The sequence below is a fragment of the Thermobia domestica genome, chromosome 6, assembly GCF_964235325.1.
Source record: "Thermobia domestica chromosome 6, izTheDome1.hap1.1, whole genome shotgun sequence".
NCBI lineage: Eukaryota > Metazoa > Arthropoda > Insecta > Zygentoma > Lepismatidae > Thermobia > Thermobia domestica.
This window is the reverse complement of record NC_137459.1, coordinates 145,917,512-145,937,012: the sequence shown is the minus strand read 5'-3', so window position 1 is coordinate 145,937,012 and position 19,501 is coordinate 145,917,512. Positions and strand designations below refer to the sequence as shown.

General features: G+C 37.4%; 1 protein-coding gene across 1 annotated transcript in view; it reads left to right on the top strand.

Moving 5' to 3' along the window:
* Positions 1-6,375: 6,375 nt before the first annotated feature.
* Sps1 (inactive selenide, water dikinase) overlaps positions 6,376-19,501 on the top strand; it is a 98,328-nt gene continuing 85,202 nt past the window's right edge. Inside the window, exon 1 of the mRNA XM_081762181.1 lies at positions 6,376-6,767. Coding sequence (XP_081618307.1) covers positions 6,491-6,767 — 277 coding nt within the window. The 5' untranslated portion in view covers positions 6,376-6,490. The remainder of the gene's footprint in view (positions 6,768-19,501) is intronic.

Here is a 19,501-nt window from a genome sequence, read left to right as displayed (position 1 = left end):
ACTGCAAGTCCACGTCTCACGTTGTAGGGAACAAATTCGTGCGTAGTTTCTTTGTTTACTATCAGAAACTGAGCTAAGTGGTTAGCGTTACGCAACTCTGGCACTGGTTCAACACCCAGTATGCGCTCAGATTCAACATTAAGCTGTATTCCTAGCACCCCACTACTGAAGGGACGCTAAACCAAAATCAACAAATTTCTTGTGCTTACTTCTAATGTGTGGGATTCCTAATTCGATCCCCGGTCAAGTTATTCTTCTATTTGCTAAATAATTCATGTTAAAATAAAACAGTGATAACAATGTTATCCTCATGCAAAAGCACTCCATTGATGTTAAGAAAACGCGGTTGATACTTACCTCAAATTCAAGGAACGGAGTAAAGTCACGCTGTCACAAGAGGTACACCTACGTTCATTCAAGATCTTCGTGGAAGTAGGACTTCAAAAATGAAATTAAGAAATTTATTTAGATCTAAAACGTGTTCAACTATAAAGTGACATCACTATCAGCCAATCAGAAACGAGGAAAATGAATCAATGACATCACGGAGAACCAATGAAAACACAGCTTTCATCATGAGCCGAAACGTGATGTAAGAAGCAATCTGATTGGTTGTGACATTATTCACGTTTTTCTCCTTACACATCAATCGTTACGACATCTAGTATCGCAATTTTTTGATCATGACATCATACCGTTGACTCGTTTGTTTCTTACGACATTCAAATTACCACATCTAAAATGTGATTCATTTTCCTTAAACTTGATTGAAAAAAATGTAACATTCATCGATATGTTACGAAACTGTCTTTGACATAAATGTAAAGTTGAGCTTTAAAAGTCCGTCAGCTGAGAAAAAATGCTGATGTAGTAAAAGCAGATTCTGCAATTTCACAATAACAAGCTTCTATGCGTAACAACAAGCAGAAATGTGTAGTAATGTAACATAATCTGTTCATGTTCTTTTCATACGCAAAACTGCTCGCACTGAATGGAGTACGGTGGCTCAGCGTTTTTTTTTTTTTTCTGATGTGTGAGGTCTCTGCTTCAATCCGCAAGCAAGTAAGTTTATGATGTTTTCTCATTTCTCATCATCGTTTCAAGTGGGACGTTAACATTTCCTGAAACTAGCACCAAGAATCAAACTCGGGACTATTGCATAGTAATCAACACACGTGTACGATGGCTCAGCGCTTGTCTCTACTGTATGAGGTCACTGCTTCAATCCTCAGTCAAGTAAGTTCATGTTTCGGTCTATCACCGTTTTCGCGGGGACGTTAAATTCAACATTTCCAAGAATCAAACTCGGGACGATTGCAAGGTTCACTCCTAAAGCGGAACAAAATGCACCCTAAAAGGGAACGAGGTGGACCACCCAAATTTTGTAGTAATATATATTAGGGTCCAGTACTATGATACCAAATGTTTAGATTTGGCAATTTCTAAAACTTAAGGGGGCGGGCCAAGGTAACATTCCCGGGGGTGCACATATGTACTTATGTTTCATAATAGGGAATGGACTCCTATACATGGCCATATAACCATATAAGGTAAAAAAAATGAAATCTTTAAGTTTTACGTCCCACGGTTATGCCGGTGAGGCTAAAGGAGACGGTGATAATGAGAGATGAATGAAAATGGTGGAATGAAGAAAGTGGGAGGAAACGGGAGAACCCCGAGAAAACCCACGAGCACGGTGTTTGTCCACCACAAAGTTCACTTGGCGGGGGCTGGGATCGAACCCGGGACCCCAAGCACCAGAGGTGAACGCTCTACCACTGAGCCACCGCGCCCCCCAACCATATAAGGTAATAGGATCTCATCCAAGGAAATGAATTAGGCCAAAAACCAAACACGTGGTACAACGTAATGCTTACGTTTATATTTTGGCAGTTTTATACCCCTAAAAGGGAAACGAGATAGACCACCGAAAAATTTATAGTGATCTATATTAGGGTTCTATACTATTATACCAAATGTTTAAATTGGGCAATTTCCAAAAAAATTTAAGGGGTGGGCCAAGGCACTCCTGCCGGGGTGCACAAATGTACCTACGTCTTACAATAGGAAAATAAACACCTGTATACACCCTTATAAGGTAATAGGACCTCATCCAAGGGAATAAAATAACCAAAAACCAAACACGTGGTTGTACTAAAATTTGGCAATTTTGTACCCCTAAAAGGGAACAAAGTGGACCACCCAAATTTATTATAATACATGTTAGGGTCCCGTACTATAATACCAAATATATAAAATGAGCAATTTCCAAAATTTAAGGGGTGGGCCAAAAGTACCCCTCCCGGGGTGCACAAATATACCCATATCTTATGAAAGGTAATGGACCCCTATACATGACCATATAACTATATATATAGGATAATAACCTCATCAAAGGGGATAAAATCGACCAAAAACCAAACACGTGGTACTACGTATTGCTTACGTTTATATTTTGGCAATTTTGTACCCCTAGAAGGGAACGAGGTGGACCACCCAAATTTATCATAATACATATTAGGGTCCTGTACTATAATACCCAATGTTTAAATTGGGCAATTTCCAAAATTGAAGGGGTGGGCCAAGGTACACCTCCCAAAAATTTCAAGGGGTGCATTAATATACCCATGTCTTATAAAAGGGAATGAATCCCTGTATACGCCCATATAACCATATAGGGTAATAATACCTCATCCAAGGGGATAAATTAGGTCAAAAACCTCCGAAATTTGAATTTTTGGCAATTTTTTACTCATAAAAGGGAACGACATAGACACCCAATACTGATAGAGGTACATACTGTGGTCCTAGGCTACCACACCCAATTTTTAGATTTGGCAATTTCCAAAATTTAAGGGGTGGTCCTATGTACCCCTGCCAAAATCTAGAGGGGTGGTCCTAAGTACCCCTAGGTCATTGACACGGGCCAGGGACCATGGGTCCTGGGGGGGTGGTCCTATGTACCCCTGCCAAATTTTAGGGGGTGGGCCATGGTACCCCTAGGTCATTGACCCTGGGCCAGGGACCATGGGTCCTGAGGCAGGTACCCAGGGGCCAAAAAGTTCGGCCAAGTCATGCGATTACTACTTGCGTATAACAAAGCCACATATAGACTTATAAATGTTCTTAGCGGTTGGCCAAGAAGAAGTAAACAAATAGCTTCTTCTACCATTCTTGGCGAAGTTCGGATATGTCATATTATCCTCTATGTATATTTGTATCGATTATCATCTTATTTTAATTTTTGTTATAACATGTTATTTCATTTTCCAGTGTACTCTTTGTTAGCACATGGTCTTCATTCCCTAGTAGGTTGTGTATATGCAACTCAAAAGTTGCATTTAATTTGTGATAATTAGCATAGTAATCACTGCTTTTACAGTTTACGGAAATGAAATTTTGAAACTGTACTCAAAATCTGAGATATAGGTACTCTCTCGTAAGTATATGTTAACGTACACGCTGGGGGATACGCTCCTAGTGAGCAGACATGTTAATGAAGGTGATTTTTAGGTGAATAAGCGAATAATTCAAGATTTGTTTCAGCATTTGTTAATACGACTGGTTCACCGTGTCATTGTCCGTGTCTGTATAAGCATTTCAACTTGAGCGGGTTTTTTTAAAGTTAACCCTTCATTTTTCCATCTTTTCGCTGTACAGTTTGCTGTCCACGCAATTAATGTTATCTGAAAAAGTTCAGTGTAATGTTTTACTTTATTTGAATAACGTAGCCCATACTGAATCAACTCATGTTCAACCTAACAGTAAAGTAATTTTTAAGTGTTGACTTTCCGTGCCCATCACGGAATCGATATTTGGAGAAAAAAAGTCGTGATGAGCACAGCTTTAGCGGGAAGTAGAAGCACAAGCTCGAAATTTGAATTGAGAGAATTTAAATATTTGGCCTTCGATTTGACCTTGATGTGAGAAATCGGGACCAGCAACAATCCATTTCTTATTTGATAGGCTAATATCTAGATTTTCTTAAAAAAAAAAAATGTCCGGTTAAACTGATAATTTTAGTGGTTTTCACAAGACTGAAGTAGGTTTCTTTTCGCAACCTGTATGTATTAATACAAAGTGGAAGCTTTCAATATCAGTGGAAAAATTAACATATGCTTGTGATCATGGCTATCGCTCGAGCCAAATTATTAACTAAATAAACCTGAGAGAGCTACGGGGACAAGAGTGAGTACAACATTAAAACACGTTCAGAAAGGTTTAGTGGGGTGTGTGTATGTCAGACAATTTATATGTGCATAGTTATTGTCGGTAGATTTATTAAATTAATAAATCTCTCATTTATTACAGGTCACACACACACACACACATATTATATATATATATATATATATATATATATATATATATATATATATATATATGGGGGTAAGGCATTTATTGTCTCATTTTGAAATTTGAACCTTCAGACTATGTCCTTTGGCCTAATTTTATCCCCCCCCCAATATAGATTATCTAATTCGCACACTGTATATATGACGCCCTAGTATGTAGGTATTTTCGATGTGCCCCACCACTTTTAAATTTCACGAGCCGCCACTGCTAACCGGCATAACGTGGGACGTAAAACTGAAAAATTTCATTTCATTTTCAACATACATGAGTTTAGGGCAGAGATTAATTTAGGCTATTCACTTTGACGATGTAACGAAGGGGAGGGGGAGGGGTAGAGAAATTTAAAAATGATAAAAAATGATCGATATTAGTGTTGAATGCACAGTTTTCGGGTATTAGTGTTGAAACAGTGACACTTACGATGCTGTTTCAATCCAAGTTCACCCCTGATAGTTGGAGAGGGGGAGGGTACATCGTAGGAGAGGGGATAACCATTTAAAAATGATCGAAAAAGACTAATATTGGTGTCGAATCCATAGTTATAGGAGTAGCTGAGATTAACAGTGACAATTCTCGTGCCGTCTACCGCAGCAGCAGCATGGTGGAGGGGGATCGAAAGTGACCAATATTAGTGTCTAATCCATAGTTTTCGGAATCATTCAGATGAACAGAGACATTTCCGATCCGGTTTAAATCCAAAATCAGCCTCGCAACTTAAGAGAAGGGGAGAAAGGAATATACCGTATAAAAATGAACGAAAATGGCCATTATCAGTGTCGAATTTATAGTTTTCTGGGTCCCTTAGATAAACAGTGATACTTGCGATCCCTTTTAAATCCAAATTCAAACCCGCAACTTGGGAGTGGAAGAGAGATTTAAAAGTTATCGAAAATAACCGATATTAGCGCTGAATTCACATTTTTGCGGGTCGCTGAGATGAACGGTTACACTGAACGGTTACATGGGGAGGGATATATATATATATATATATATATATATATATATATATATATATATATATATATATGGTCAAAAATGACCGATATTAGTGTTGAATCTATAGTTCTTGCGGTCGCCGAGATGAACAGTTACACTTCTCATGCTGTTTAAATCCATTTTCAGCACCAACACTTGAGTGATGAGGAGGTGTTACACATTAAAATGATCGAAAATAATCAATATCCGTGTTAAACCCATAATGTTCGGGGTCAGTAAGATGAACATTGATACTTACGATGCAGCATAGATCCAAATTCAGCCATATAACATACAAAGATGTGCATTTAGATTATTTATATCAACTCAGCGAAGCGGGTAATATATGCTAGTATATATATATATATATATATATATATATATATATATATATATATATATATATATATATATATATATATATATATCCACTATATATCTAAAGGTATATAATATTTTACTGTTTAGTTTTATTCCTGCTTTAGGATTTTAATTTTGTGTAGGCCCGCTCCGTCGGTTATACACATTTGATTGATTAATGACAGTAGGAAATTACTTTTACAGTAGTGGTTGATGCTATTTGTTAAATAATTATGTACCATTAATATAAATAGTGGAAAATATATTTACTCTTTATTGTATCTTTTACCGTTTATATAGGCCTATGTTTCAAAATTTTTGAATAGGCCCGTGCCTACCCGCTAAAGAAGCGACTGGGATTTTAACGCGGAATCCCCAAATGAAATAAGGCACAATAAATACCATAAAACAATTTAAAGCTAATTAATTATTGTTAAAAGATGTTTTCTGAAAGTTTCTTGGATATTAAGTTATCATAGTAAAACCTGATTATCATACAGCACGGCACGTACAACTGCAATGAAAATTCGTAAACGGCTGGTAAGTTTCCCATTTCCTCCTCTGATGTATCGTCGGAGTTGATTTTCAATGGTGAAGATACTAACCGCTCCCCAAAGTTTGAAGCGGGAAGAATTCACCAATCCGAAGAGAAAATTCAGCAGCGTCTCATCCGGGTAATCTTTTCTGAGGGAGCACGCCATTTTGTAGCCAAGCGAGAGGTTGAAGGGGTATGCTACGTAGTGGCAGGACAACAACGAGGTATTGAGAAGATAGTGGTGGACATCATTGTGTTGACAAAATGCAGGCAGCAACCGTAACTCAAGATGCTTTAGCAGCAGCCCAGTTGGAGATAGGAGGAAATACCACAGCTTTGGCCATAAGAAGGCCTTTTGATCCTGTAGCACATGAGTTAGACGCTTCTTTCCGTCTGACACGTTTTGCTGACTTGAAAGGATGAGGGTGTAAAGTCCCTCAGGATGTTTTATCAAAACTCCTTGAGGGACTACAGCAAGACGAAAGTAATGCTCAGGATCATGAGCATGCACATTTTATGCATATGGCCATGGCTAGAATCGGTAAGTTCCAATTATTTAAAGTAGCCGGTAGTAGTGCTGCGTTAGTGTTGGTTTCATCCTACCGCCATGATGAAGCATATCGTTTGTGTAAGCTGTACTCGGCACGAGAACTCTTGTGCTGTAATACTGCAGGGGAACATATGTTGAATGATGTACAGTATCATGTTTGTTTTTAACGTTGGGCACTAATTGGAGGGAAAATACATACGATTTCACGAGTGTTTTCTGATACCTAATGCTCATTCATGTTTTTTATTACGATCTACAAATAATAGGTTGTGCCGGCAGGTTTTCCTCGATGGTTTTAAAGGAATTTGGCGAAAGGATGGACCAAACTTCGCAGTAAGTAAATTCATTTTAATGATAGTGTGTGTGTGGTAGTAAATGCAACGGTGCTGCTCAAGTTTAGACATACCGCATTTTGCAAAATATACAGATCAAATCCGATACTCAGTATAGGACATGTTTATAAGGAATGGATTTCAGAGCAGATGAAATTAAATAACGAGTAGAGTGTTGTTTGGTTTCTCCCACAAATGATTTGGTAGTGACACTGGCTAACTTACTAGTGATTACGGTTCGTTACTTTTTTAACTGTGATAAGTATTGGTAAAGTATGGACGTAATGTCATAAAACTACAGTGCATAAACCGTGAACCTTGTTCTAGGTTGTCTCTAAAAAGCACAATGGCTACTTATGAGCCAGAACAGGAACGTAGCTGGGGGGCCCGAACGGAAGCGAGGGGATTCGTCAGTAGGGAGCACTCGCGTCAGCGATGGTGGATGTGCGCATTAGCGGGATCGTTTGCAAAGGTTTACTATAAGTTACAGTACCAACTGCGGGACCGGTGATGGGTTTGTGGGAAATAATAAATGGCATCCTACCTCATACGTCGTCTTATGTTTACGATTATAGGATTGCTAGTGTGAAATCATTAAATGCATATGGAAGATTACTGTGTTAGATACTTTTTTTTTTTTTTTCTCCCCGAGGCGGAGTATTTCTGCACAGTGTACAACTATATCGCTACTAGTGTGAAACCATTCCAAGTGCTATGGTAACCTTGTCACTGCAAAATGCCACGTGTTTTCATCTTTACTTACGCGAATGTAAGCAGTAGTTCCCGCGCCTGTACCTTGCAGGCCCACCAGCATCACCCTGCCCTGATTCAGGTGGTATTCTTGCTTTTTAGTCGTTACCTAACACAAGATGGTTGTTTTTAAACTGTAATTTGTATGGTATTTATTTTATTTATGCGCAAATAAACTACCTGTTGATTTTATTCAATGCAAACACTGAGATATTGTCATGCCACTCGGTGCCGATTTTTTGCCGAGGACAGTAAGTTGCAAATTAGTGAAAGGATTAAGTTTTTCATTATTTGCCTTGCAGGATGGTGCTTCTTAATTTGCCTTGCAGGGTGGTAGTTCGAACAGTCTTACTTTTAATACTTTTACTTTGATCTTAGGAGTGCAGCTAGGGAATGTGAGTGCAGCTTTCCGGAAAATTTACAGGAAAATATGGTAATTCACAGAGGATTGATTTTTTTTAGCTATAGTGCACTTTATATCCAACAAGTGATTTTGTCGCAGGTTGTGGCATTGGAGGTATAGAATCAGTGTTATTTGTAACAGGTACGGAATCGGTGTTTTTGTTCCTCCTGTTGAGAATGTTTTGGACTTATAGCGGTTGACGGCACTGATCTCTCCTGTGCTGTGGGGGTTTGTTGTGTTGAAGTCGCTGATTGGTTATGTATTCCTGACTTAAGATGCTGTATTTTCGAATGATGTACGTTGAACATGTGTGTTATTAATATTTTCGGTAAGTCTTTACTTTGACTCAAACTGTGACTTTAATCGGTTCTTATAGGTTCAGTCACTTCCTGGAATTGTTTCTGCGTGAGTCACTTGTTGGAACTGTTCTTGCCTTTGGTGTGACGTCTTAGTTCATATTTTTCCCACTAGGTGTCTCTCTACAGTCATATGGTAGTTTATTAGTGTGATGTCACATGTTCTGTGTGCTTGTATGTGTGTGCTATTGCTGATGGCATGCGGGGAGCGCGTAATTGAATTTTCGTTTCATGGCGACGATCGAGTTAGGAAATCTGATTGAGAAACCGTTTCATGAATTTAATAGAAAGAATTTGAACTTGTTTTTAAATAAGTTTGTATTAGATTCGGATATTAACTCATATCGCTTTGCAGCAGAGTGTGGTTTAATTGAGTTACAGAAAACCTATCATGGTTGTGGTCTAAGGCTGAAGATATTTCCGACGTTTGGTAAAAGTGGGTAAAAGGAATTATGAGTTAATTATTCATGAGTGTTCTCCTATGGCGAAATGGTGAGTGTTTCTTTTTTTAATTCTTGATTTGTTTTGCATTTGAGTGTTAGGCAAAGTATTTGGTTTGCTGCTGCTTGTCCTATTGTCTTGTTGAGATGTATTTTTTTTTTGTTTTTTTGTCATGCACTGATTTATGATTAGAGACGAGTGTTTTTTTTTTTTTTTTTTTTTAAATTTTTCCCTTCTTATCTTAGCTTTATAGTAGTGGTGTGGGTTATAGTTAAGGAGCCGTACTTCCCATTTAGGGGAGGACGAGAAACGCCATACTTTCAGGAATTATTCATTGACTATCTAGGATGTTAAAAAGCAGGTAATAGACTGAGTTCTTGCCCTTGTACTTAGGGTGTTTAGGTAGTGCAACAATAAGATGTATCCTCGTGCACGGGAGATGAGAAGTAGCTGTTCTTAACTATTACCGTGGTGTGATTATTTATTATTATTTTGGATGTTTTTATGATACTTGAGCGGGGGGTTTGGGGGCGGTAGCCCCCCATTTAGATCTGAAAATTGATAGTCACCGCTTCACCTGAATTGATATTTAGTAACATTGTAGCCCTTGTGCTTATAGTATAATTCTTAACATCGTACATTACTTTCACTGTGTTAGTAATTGTAATCGATTCATCTGATCCGGTTCCGGGATCAGTTTAGGAATGAAGAGGGTAGCGAGTGTGTACGGCTCTTCTAAAGTTCAAGGCCAATGAACCATGATTCGGAATGTCAGGCTGAAATTAGTAGAATTTCTAGTGGTCTTTGTAGGAAATTTGTTGACATCGGAAAAAATGTTCACTCATGTCCAAAATTATTGTCGCATATCTATAACTGTTTTCTTGCAATAATATTATTTGATAATGATTTTGCAGGGTGCTTTTAATACTAATACTATGTGTATAATCGAGAAATGTATATTTTTGGTAAATTTCATAGGAAAATTATAATGAATAATATAAAATGTTGCTAAATGGAGTAAAAATTTTTTCGTTTTATTGTTAATATTTACTTCTCTTTTGACATATTTGCCACATACGTGTGTTTGTTGATCATACACATGCTAACATTATAAGAAATACCAGGGGAACTCGTTATCAGATTATATTCCTGGAACGACATATTTATAGACATGCGACAATAATTTTGAACATGAGTGTACATAGTGTATGTATTACAGATACCCTTATAATGAGCTTTTCATAAGGACTGACTTAGAAATTGAGTAGTTGGAAAGTAACGAACATGATCCAACTATGTTTGTCTTTTGGTAGAAAATATTTTTTCACCAATATGTGAAGGGGAAGATGTGTTTAGACCCACAAAAATACATTTGGAAACACTAGGTTGTTTCCATGGTAACAGAATAGTGTTGTCGCATTTGTACCTACTAGTGTGAAAGTTGTTTTGATTTTTTTTTTTTTTTTTTATCGCTATCATCTCTGTGCATTGGTGTTAATATTGTGGTGTATTCGTTGTTATTTTCATTCATCAGTGGAACATAGTTTGTATTCGTATTATTCACATAGACCTAAAATATAAATTTAGTAGGTGTATGTGTGTGTTTATAAACACAATGCCTAAAGTGCGGAAAGGGGGTGCCCTTGGCTCGCTGTATCAAGCCTCCGAGCAGGGTATCTACGGGTCATAAAAGTCATGAATTGAGGTTGTCCGTCAAAGGAAAGTAGTGAAATTGAGATCATGAAAAAAGTGGTTTTATAGAACAACAATATTTATGTAATACAGTACAGTTGCTGAAATATTAGATTGTGATTTTCCCTAATGATCCGGAACTTCTCTCTTTCCTTTTCTACTAACACTATTTTCAGTTTCTTTTTTCAAATGCCTCACGTATAATAATGGATGCATTATATTGTATGCAATACTTCAAGTACTGTATACAGGCAGAAAACTAGTCAGCAAAAGTATGCCCAATGATGGGAAACAGGGCCAGTTTTAATGCTTTGTATGGATGTGGCACATTACTTGTTTACAGATTTCAGTGCTTTCATGAGCAGCAACATATACCTAATCATTTTTATTAAAAAAAAATCCTAACTAAATTTATTAAAAATAAAATATTCATTTGATGGTAAAACAATTACGAACCTGAAATCGAGAGTGTGATTGCTCCTGAAGAACTTTTTAAAAGATCGTATTAGGTACTGGAATTTTTCTGATAGTTGTGCTGAGTATACTGGAATTTTGAAATTGGACCTCAGTTCATGTTCAAAACGCTCCATGTAGACGTTAGCAATGGCTGGTAAGAGGAGACCTCATGGCTACACCATCTGTTTGTCCATAGTAACCTCCATCATACAAAAAGCACGTGCAGGTCAGTGTATAACAAAACGGGTCAGTTCCCGGCTGAAGTTATTTCGAGGGTGGATTGATTTAAATCAGTCTGATTTAAATCACGATCTTAATCAAGATTTAAATCACTTGATTTAATAAAAATCGTTGATTTAAATCAAATTTCGAAATAAATTGATTTAAAGCGAAAATAAGTAAATTCCCGTTTCTGTTCTGTTATTTCGGTTATGGAAGATGATAATCATAATACACTGACATTCAAATGTGTGTAAGCACAATATGAAAATGAGTATCATACGGAGGGTGATTAGGGAAAATCCCGTTTTCAACGGGTAAATCCTGCTTTCTTCTTTTCGTAACATAGGATTTTTTTTTTAAATCATTAACTATTCCAACGGGGAAATCACCATCGACATTTAAGACGGAAATTCTTTTGTGCCCGCGTCTATATGTTTGTTTCCAGATAATAGGGGCCTATTTAGAGGGGTCCGATCCCCTCTCCAAAAAAAATTATATTTTTAAGCTTTAGGTGAAATTTAAGTACTAAATACATAGAAGTTCCTCAGGATCGAAATACGGCAAATTTTGGATGCGTTAAAATGTCAAATAATACTTTTGATAAAGTGGATACTTTCAAATATCTAACTTAGGATCAATATTAACAGACGAAAACCATATTCACGAAGAAATTAAATGTCGGCTAAAAGCTGGGAATTCGTGTTATTATTAAGTTCAAAATCTCTTCTCGTTGCGAATTCTGTTGAAGAATTTGAAGCTTAAAATATATAAAATCATAATCAGCCTGTTCTGTATAGTTGCGAAACATGGTTGCTTACTATGAGGGAGGAGCATAGACTGAAAGTATTTGAGAACAAGATCCTGAAACGAATTTTCGGACCCAAGAGGAACGGGAATGGGGAGTGGCGGAAACTTCATAACGAGGAACTACATAATTTATGCGGCTTACTACACATTGTTCGGATCATCAATTCTAGGAGACTCAGGTGGGCAGGTCATGTAGCTAGAATGGAATAAATTAGGAACATTTCCAAAGTCTTAACTGAAAGACCAATCGGAAAACGACCATTAGGAAGACCTAGGCACAGATGGGAGAACAATATTAAGATGGATTTCGCAGAAATATGAATACAAAGTAGAAACTGGATCCAGTTGGCTAAGGATAGAAGTCGGTGGAGAGCTTTTTGTGAACGCGGCATTGAACCTCCGGGTGCTATAGGACATAGAGGTAGATAGTTAATTTTAGGCGAAAAATATGTACTTTATATGTATTTCGTGCCGCTAGTTAGTTCCGATTTTTTAAAAATATGCCCCTGCCAAATATTAGTAACTTTCGTGAAAAAAAGTCATGTTGATAAACGCTGCTGTAAGTTTTTTTTCCTTAATGCTTAAGAAACATTGTTTGGGATTGAAATAGGTTAACGATTGGGGGTTAATTCAAAATTAAAACCCAATACTTTCACTTAAATGACATAATTAACATTTAATACTAATTCCTAATGTTATTTCTGCAGTTCGCGACTTGTATTATACGAGGAGAAAGATTTGATTTAAATCAAAAGAATCAACAAAAATGATTTTTTTTTTTTAAATCATGATTTTTTCCACCCTGATTATTTCATATCAGCTGCATCGTATTCTTCACCGAAACGCTTGTAAAGAGAAACTACTTTGACACTGAGCAGGTTGTTTGAATTCGCTGTCATAACCTTAAATCAGAAGAGTTTTTAATGTGATCAGTTTCCAACCAGGGAATCTAAAGTTGACGTAAGGTATTTTGCGAGGCGGTGTTTTGGGCTCCCTATGGCGTTTACAATATGCCTCAGAGGTACACCATTCTCGTTCACTTTTGGTGAACCATAGGGTCGAAGTGATTGGCTTGCGTATGCGAACAGGCTCTTGCGTAGATCTTCGGGAAGTTCAGACTTCTCAGCAACAATTTGGATTTCCTCTCAGCTTGATTTCGGGTCTTCGGTTAGTCGTTGTAGGCTGGGTCATGTAAGTAGGTCGGTGGCAAACTCTTGTCAGCTGGCAGTATTGTTATGTGTGGGTTACCACGAAGCGACTTAAGAGCAACACGTTCTGCTCTGATTATGTTGGATTTCGGTAAAATTACCGTAGAAAGGCCCTGTTTGGCATTTACTTGCATCTCATCACTCATCCGGTGACTGATGGCTCGTTTAACACATTGATCGCAATGTGTATTACAGGTGATACACACGGCGTGTTCTGCCTACGATTCGTGTATCATTTCTGATACACAACAAACGTTCTTTTCGTTGCCACGTGTATGCGATCTGCTACACATGTTGGTATATTTAATACATCTGACCTGTAGTTAGGGCGCTGGAAAATAATATTGCAGCAGTAATTCTGGCGCAGTTGAATACTTTTCTTTAAATAGGTATTCCGCGTACACTTCGTGTATCATTTCTGATACACATCAACTTGGCGCTGACGGTAAAATTTAGAAAAAATACTTTGGTGAATTTAGAAAAAATACTCCGGCGATCAGTGTTAATTCCGGTTATGATCCCAGTAAGGATGTACTTTGGTGTAGGTGCGAAGTTGAGTTCTTTCTTAAGCACGGTGATTCTGGCGTCTTCCATAGATGGCTACATAGTGGCAGAGAGAGCACACCTCATGTCTACCACTACACTACACCCAACAGTAAAGCTGCAAACGCTAGTTCTCCGCATGAGGAAAGGTTGAATATGTGGTGAGATGTCAAATGGCGCGGAAAGTAGTCATCAATCTAATGAATGTAATGTGTTTGGTTGGAGTGAATGTGCGACGCAAGATACGTAATTAGGAAGGAATTGGTCTGAAAAATGAGAAGTTTGCATGTTTTCTAGAAGAAATAATGATGTAAAAATATGGAAATGAGTTAGAAACCGAAAGTCTTCGAACGTTAGAGCGTAGTGGGGAAGATTGTAAAGAAAATGAAGAGAAAGAAGTGAGAACGTATAGTGACACTGTAAGTCCTGCAAGAGACCATGAAGGTAGCCAAAGTGAGTACGAACCGTCGACAGTGTGATCACACAGTTTACTGATACCGCACTAGAGAACATGTTCGAGGATTATCATGTACGCGGATTCAACTATATATATATATATAAAAACCTGCAACGATACCCGAAACTATAGACAAAGAGCAGTATTAAATGCGTGTTACAATATCTAGCAAAGAAACAGCAAAACACGGTTGCGTTCAAAGGAAATAGTATACTACAGTTAAAGATAAGCAGGGTGCCCTAGCAAAGTTTGAAGCGCGAGCTATGGGATCTAACGTCCTGTAATTATAGCACGTGCTCTACTTTGCCCTGATCTTGCAAACGTTTACAGCATCTTGCAGAAAAACTGATGTCACTTTTTGCTTCCGGACTGCTAACATTACACATGCTTTTCTTTTTGTGCGTTTTCACCCGTTCGAGCCCAAGTACTTTCCTTGTTAGTAATAGGAAATCCCATGCTATATAGAAACGATGTGAATAGTTAGCATTAATTAAAAAGGTAGCGGTCGCCGTAGCTTAGTGATATAGCTCTTATCTGTAGTGTGAGGTAGAGATGCAAAATAGGCGGCTTTTTTTTTTTTTTTTTTTTTTTTTTTTTTTTACAAGAAGCCGGCTTTTTTTGAAAAAAAGAAAACGAATTTTGGAAATTTTGGCTTTTTTCATTTTCGTAATTTTTCTATCTAAACACCTTTCTTATAGTATATTGTATAGTTAGGTAAGATTTCCATGACTTAAATGCTATATTTCGCTCTGGAATTCACCATCAAGATGGATGGAGCATATGTTTTACTAAATAAACCCAACATAACGAATTTAATATTTGAGGGCAATTTTAGACCTATTTATTTTAACTTTTGAGTTACCGACATTTTTTCTTTTCTAGATTATTTCAGGTTGTCATCCGTATTTCATTTCTAAGAGCTTAAAACTAGCTTCTAGCGCGAAAGTTAAACTTACGTTTTTCTGTATATCCGTCAAAGCGTACGTTTTTCAATATATCCGTTAAACCGTACTTCCACATTTGTTATACTGTAGCTGTGCGATGATTTAGCAATAATTTTCCGGATACAACTTTGAATACCAATTTATACAAATAATCAGTAATGGATTCAGAGAAGTACTTGGGGAGGGGTTTCTCTGCTTATTTCGGTTTTCTAAAAATTCCTAATTTTTATTTGGGAGGAGCTTGAAGTTTGAGTACAGGCATAACTGATATTTCGTTTCGTTTATAGGAATAATCAAGATACAACCTTGATGATCATTTTACACCGAGGATCAGTGGCGGATTTAGAAAAGTACTTTGGGAGGAGTTTTTCTTACTATGTTTTTCTAGACATTCCTAATTTTTATTTGAGGGGAGCTAAAAGTCTGAGTAAAGGCATAAGTAATAGATATTTTTTTTTTTGACATACCGTAATTTTGGGGGACAGGCTCCAGTCCGAAAGATCCCCCCCCCCCCCTAACCTTCGCAAAACCGTCACTGCTGACAATTAGTAATAACGATTTAAAAGCAATAAGAAAGGAAGTCGGCCAAGACTCACAGTACACGCACTATTTCTGCATTCACAGATGGTATGAAGAAAAACTTTTGTCAGAATGGTCGAATGCTGGGTTGAATCCCGGACTTCCCGATAGAAGCGTAAAAGCTAACCACTCGGTCATGTCTGTTGTTTGGCTTAACTTAAATATATTCCGTAGTTTTTTGGGAAGGGGAGCGGAAAGAGTTCCGTAAGGATATGAAGGGTGTGAGGGAAGAACATGGTAACCAACAAATTTTCAATTTCTGAGTTATGCATTACTAGATAGACAGCGACGCATACCGCTTCGTTAAATCTCGTCCGTTTAATCCTCCATGTATAGTTTTGTGTGAAAAATCAGCTTTCCGACTTTGAAAATGAATTGTGCACCAGAAAATCTCTAATATCTTAGTAAAATTGTGGGTTGCCATGTTCTTCCTTCACTCCCTTCATATGTTTAATCCCTCTCGTTAAAAATTTAGAAAGCTTGAGGACTGGGTAAACCGTGATGGTGGTTATGCAAAACGTAACTGTAGAATTTCAAGAATATACAGAACCAAAAGCTCTAGATGTGCAGCCTTTAAGTCAGGTATGTCAAACTCAAGTTATGCATGGGGCCAATTCAGCCTGAGCCAAATCAACGGGCCGCACCTCAGAGGAAAGTGGTACATTATATTTCGATGTTACGAAATTTAATATCGATAAAAAAAATTGTAAGTAGTAAAACATTAGTTTTTTTTTTTTTTTTTTGTTGAACTGATATACATTTTGACAAATGTAGTAATTATGCTGTCTTCCAACAGTTAAATCGTACGTGTCATGGATTTTTTTTATTAATCAGATCATTTTTAAAAAAAAAATATTCAAATAGAAATGAAAAAATTAGTCATGAAACAAGAACATATTGCTAAATGGCCAAGTGGACAATTACAGAATTATACTTACAGTACTGATTTTTCCTTGAATTGGCATCTTTTCCGGGAAACAAGAGTTTCAATGTCAGCTACATGATTCTGTGAAGGTGCTATTTTCAGGATGGAAGACAAATGCTCTGCTGTAAGTCTTGATTTATGATTAGTTTTGTTTGTGTTCATAAGGGAAAATAATTGTTCAGAGATAGGTGGAACCAAACATGGCTACAACAAACTGACGCATTGCAGGGTATTGATTTGGCAAGTAAGAAAAGAACTTAGGGATTCTTATTTCATTATATTTGTCTTCCAACACAGAATTGCACTGAATTTCAATCAGTTCCATATAGATGCTACTATCTGCCTTCTGAACGTCGAAGGAGAATGGAGCACTAAACAAAGAGAAATTACTCTCACACGATTTGAAGTCTTCAAACCTATTCTCAAAGTCATTGATTAATGCCTTTATGTGGGAACCATAACGGATAATCACCGAGACTTCTTGAAACCCTGGCAGCTAGGAAAATGAATTAAGATGCCATGCTCATCTGTCCTTCCCAAAGCCTGAGTTTTAATTTAAAGGCCTTAATATTGGCATACAAGGAAACTACAACCTGATTTTTCCCTTGTAACTTCAAATTTAAATCATTTAAATGCCCTGTTATGTCCACCATAAAGGCCAAATCCTGTACTCAAGTATCATCACAAAGTTTCAGATGATTCGCCTTTAATTTCCAAGAACATTTTAATTTCTTCCCGAAGAAGCCAAAACCGCTTTAAAACACTGTAACATGAAAGCCAACGAACCTCTGCATAGTATGGTAGACTCTCAAATTCACTTCCGATGTCACGAAATAAAGATGAAAACTGACGTTGATTCAACCCCCGAGAACGAATCAAGTTTACAACTTTTTTCACAAATTTAAAAACGTGACCCATTGTTATAACTTTTGAACACGAAACTTCTTGACGAATAATTAAGTGGACATGATGCAACTTACTACTTGGAGATTCTTTCTGTTTGGCCAGTAACATAGCAAAATATCCGTTCTGTTTTCCTGTCATGGAAGGAGCCCCGTCTGTTGCTACACACACAAGTTTTGATTACGGAAGATTGTATTTTTCCAAGAGACTAATTACTTCATGAAAGATGTCCTCGCCAGTTGTTGTATTTTTAAGAGAAACTATGTCCAGTAACTCCTCAGTTATATCACATGCCCGAATGAGCACAGCTAATTGTGCCACACCACAAATATCAGTACTTTCATCGACTGCAAGGGAATATGGCGTGAAACTTTCAACTTTTGCCAACAACTGCTCACTTAAATTAGTAGCAATATCATCAACGCTCTCTGCAACAGTATTTTGCGACAGGGAAATGTTTTTGAAAGTTTATCAGGACATAGAATTTCAGAGGTTTTTACAAGACACTCTTTTACAAATTCACTTTCATTAAAACACTTAGAATTCTTTGCTATAAGTTCTGCAATGACGTAGCTTGCTTTGACAACGGCTTCTTGTCCCGTTTCACATTCGTGAACACACATTATTGCTTACCGAGAGCAGCCTTAAAATCGCGCAATTTATCTTCCCTTGACGTCTCTTTATACTGGTCATATTTTGCACGGTGTGTTTGGTAATGACGCCTTTTATTGTATTCTTTTGGCACGCTTACAGTTTGTCCACAAATCAAACAAGTAATTTTACCTTTAATTTCGCAACAGAAATAGGCGATTTCCCACTTTTCTTGAAAAACACGGCGCTCACCTTTTTTTTTTTTTTTTGTGCTTGAAGGTTTTGATAACATTTTCCTTAGTAGAAATTTACTATAAAGCAAAAGATAACTGTTTGCTTAGGTAAGCTAATGGCCAGTTCAGCGAGGTAGACTTGCTCGCTACAATTCATATACACTTCGCACTGTGTGAAAAGACACTGAGCTCGGCTAAGGCTATGCTGAGACAAAGTAGAAACTCGGATGCATTGCACATGTGACATTTCACAACCCACACTTCAAGGGTGGAAATTGGACGAGGCTGTGACGACCAGTCCACTCCTTTCCCTTAAATTATTTTCCTTCTGTAAGGGGGACACTGAGTGGAGAAATACATCACAGAAGTCCAGCAACAACAATCGGTTTTCTCATTGGGTGATATCAATAAAAATAAGTAACTACTCCTGAGAAGTCCTGCTCGAGAATCGGAGTAACTACACCTGGAGTAATCTCCTCCCTCAATTTCGTATCAATAAAACAAGCCACTACTCAGGTCTAGTCTGCTCCAGATTTATGAACGTTTACTCGCGTTTCCTCTGCACGTAGCACTGAGTCGTATCAATAAAAGAAGCGATTACTCATTTCTCCCATTCATCGCGCAGTCATTTCGTTGTTTTTAACCTATGGCGTAGTATCTTAAAAGCCATGAAACGGGCAAGTAGCAACGATAGCTTCAATCAAAGTGCATTTGTGGATATTGTAAAAGAGTTTCCAGTGGTACTTTCAAAGTCACAGCTACCAGAAAGTAAACGAAGGAAAGCCGAAACTTTGAAGGTAATTACAGTGAAATGCAACGAAATATCAAATACATCTACGACTGAGACAAATTCAAAAGAGAATCTTTAATATTCGAGCGAGAA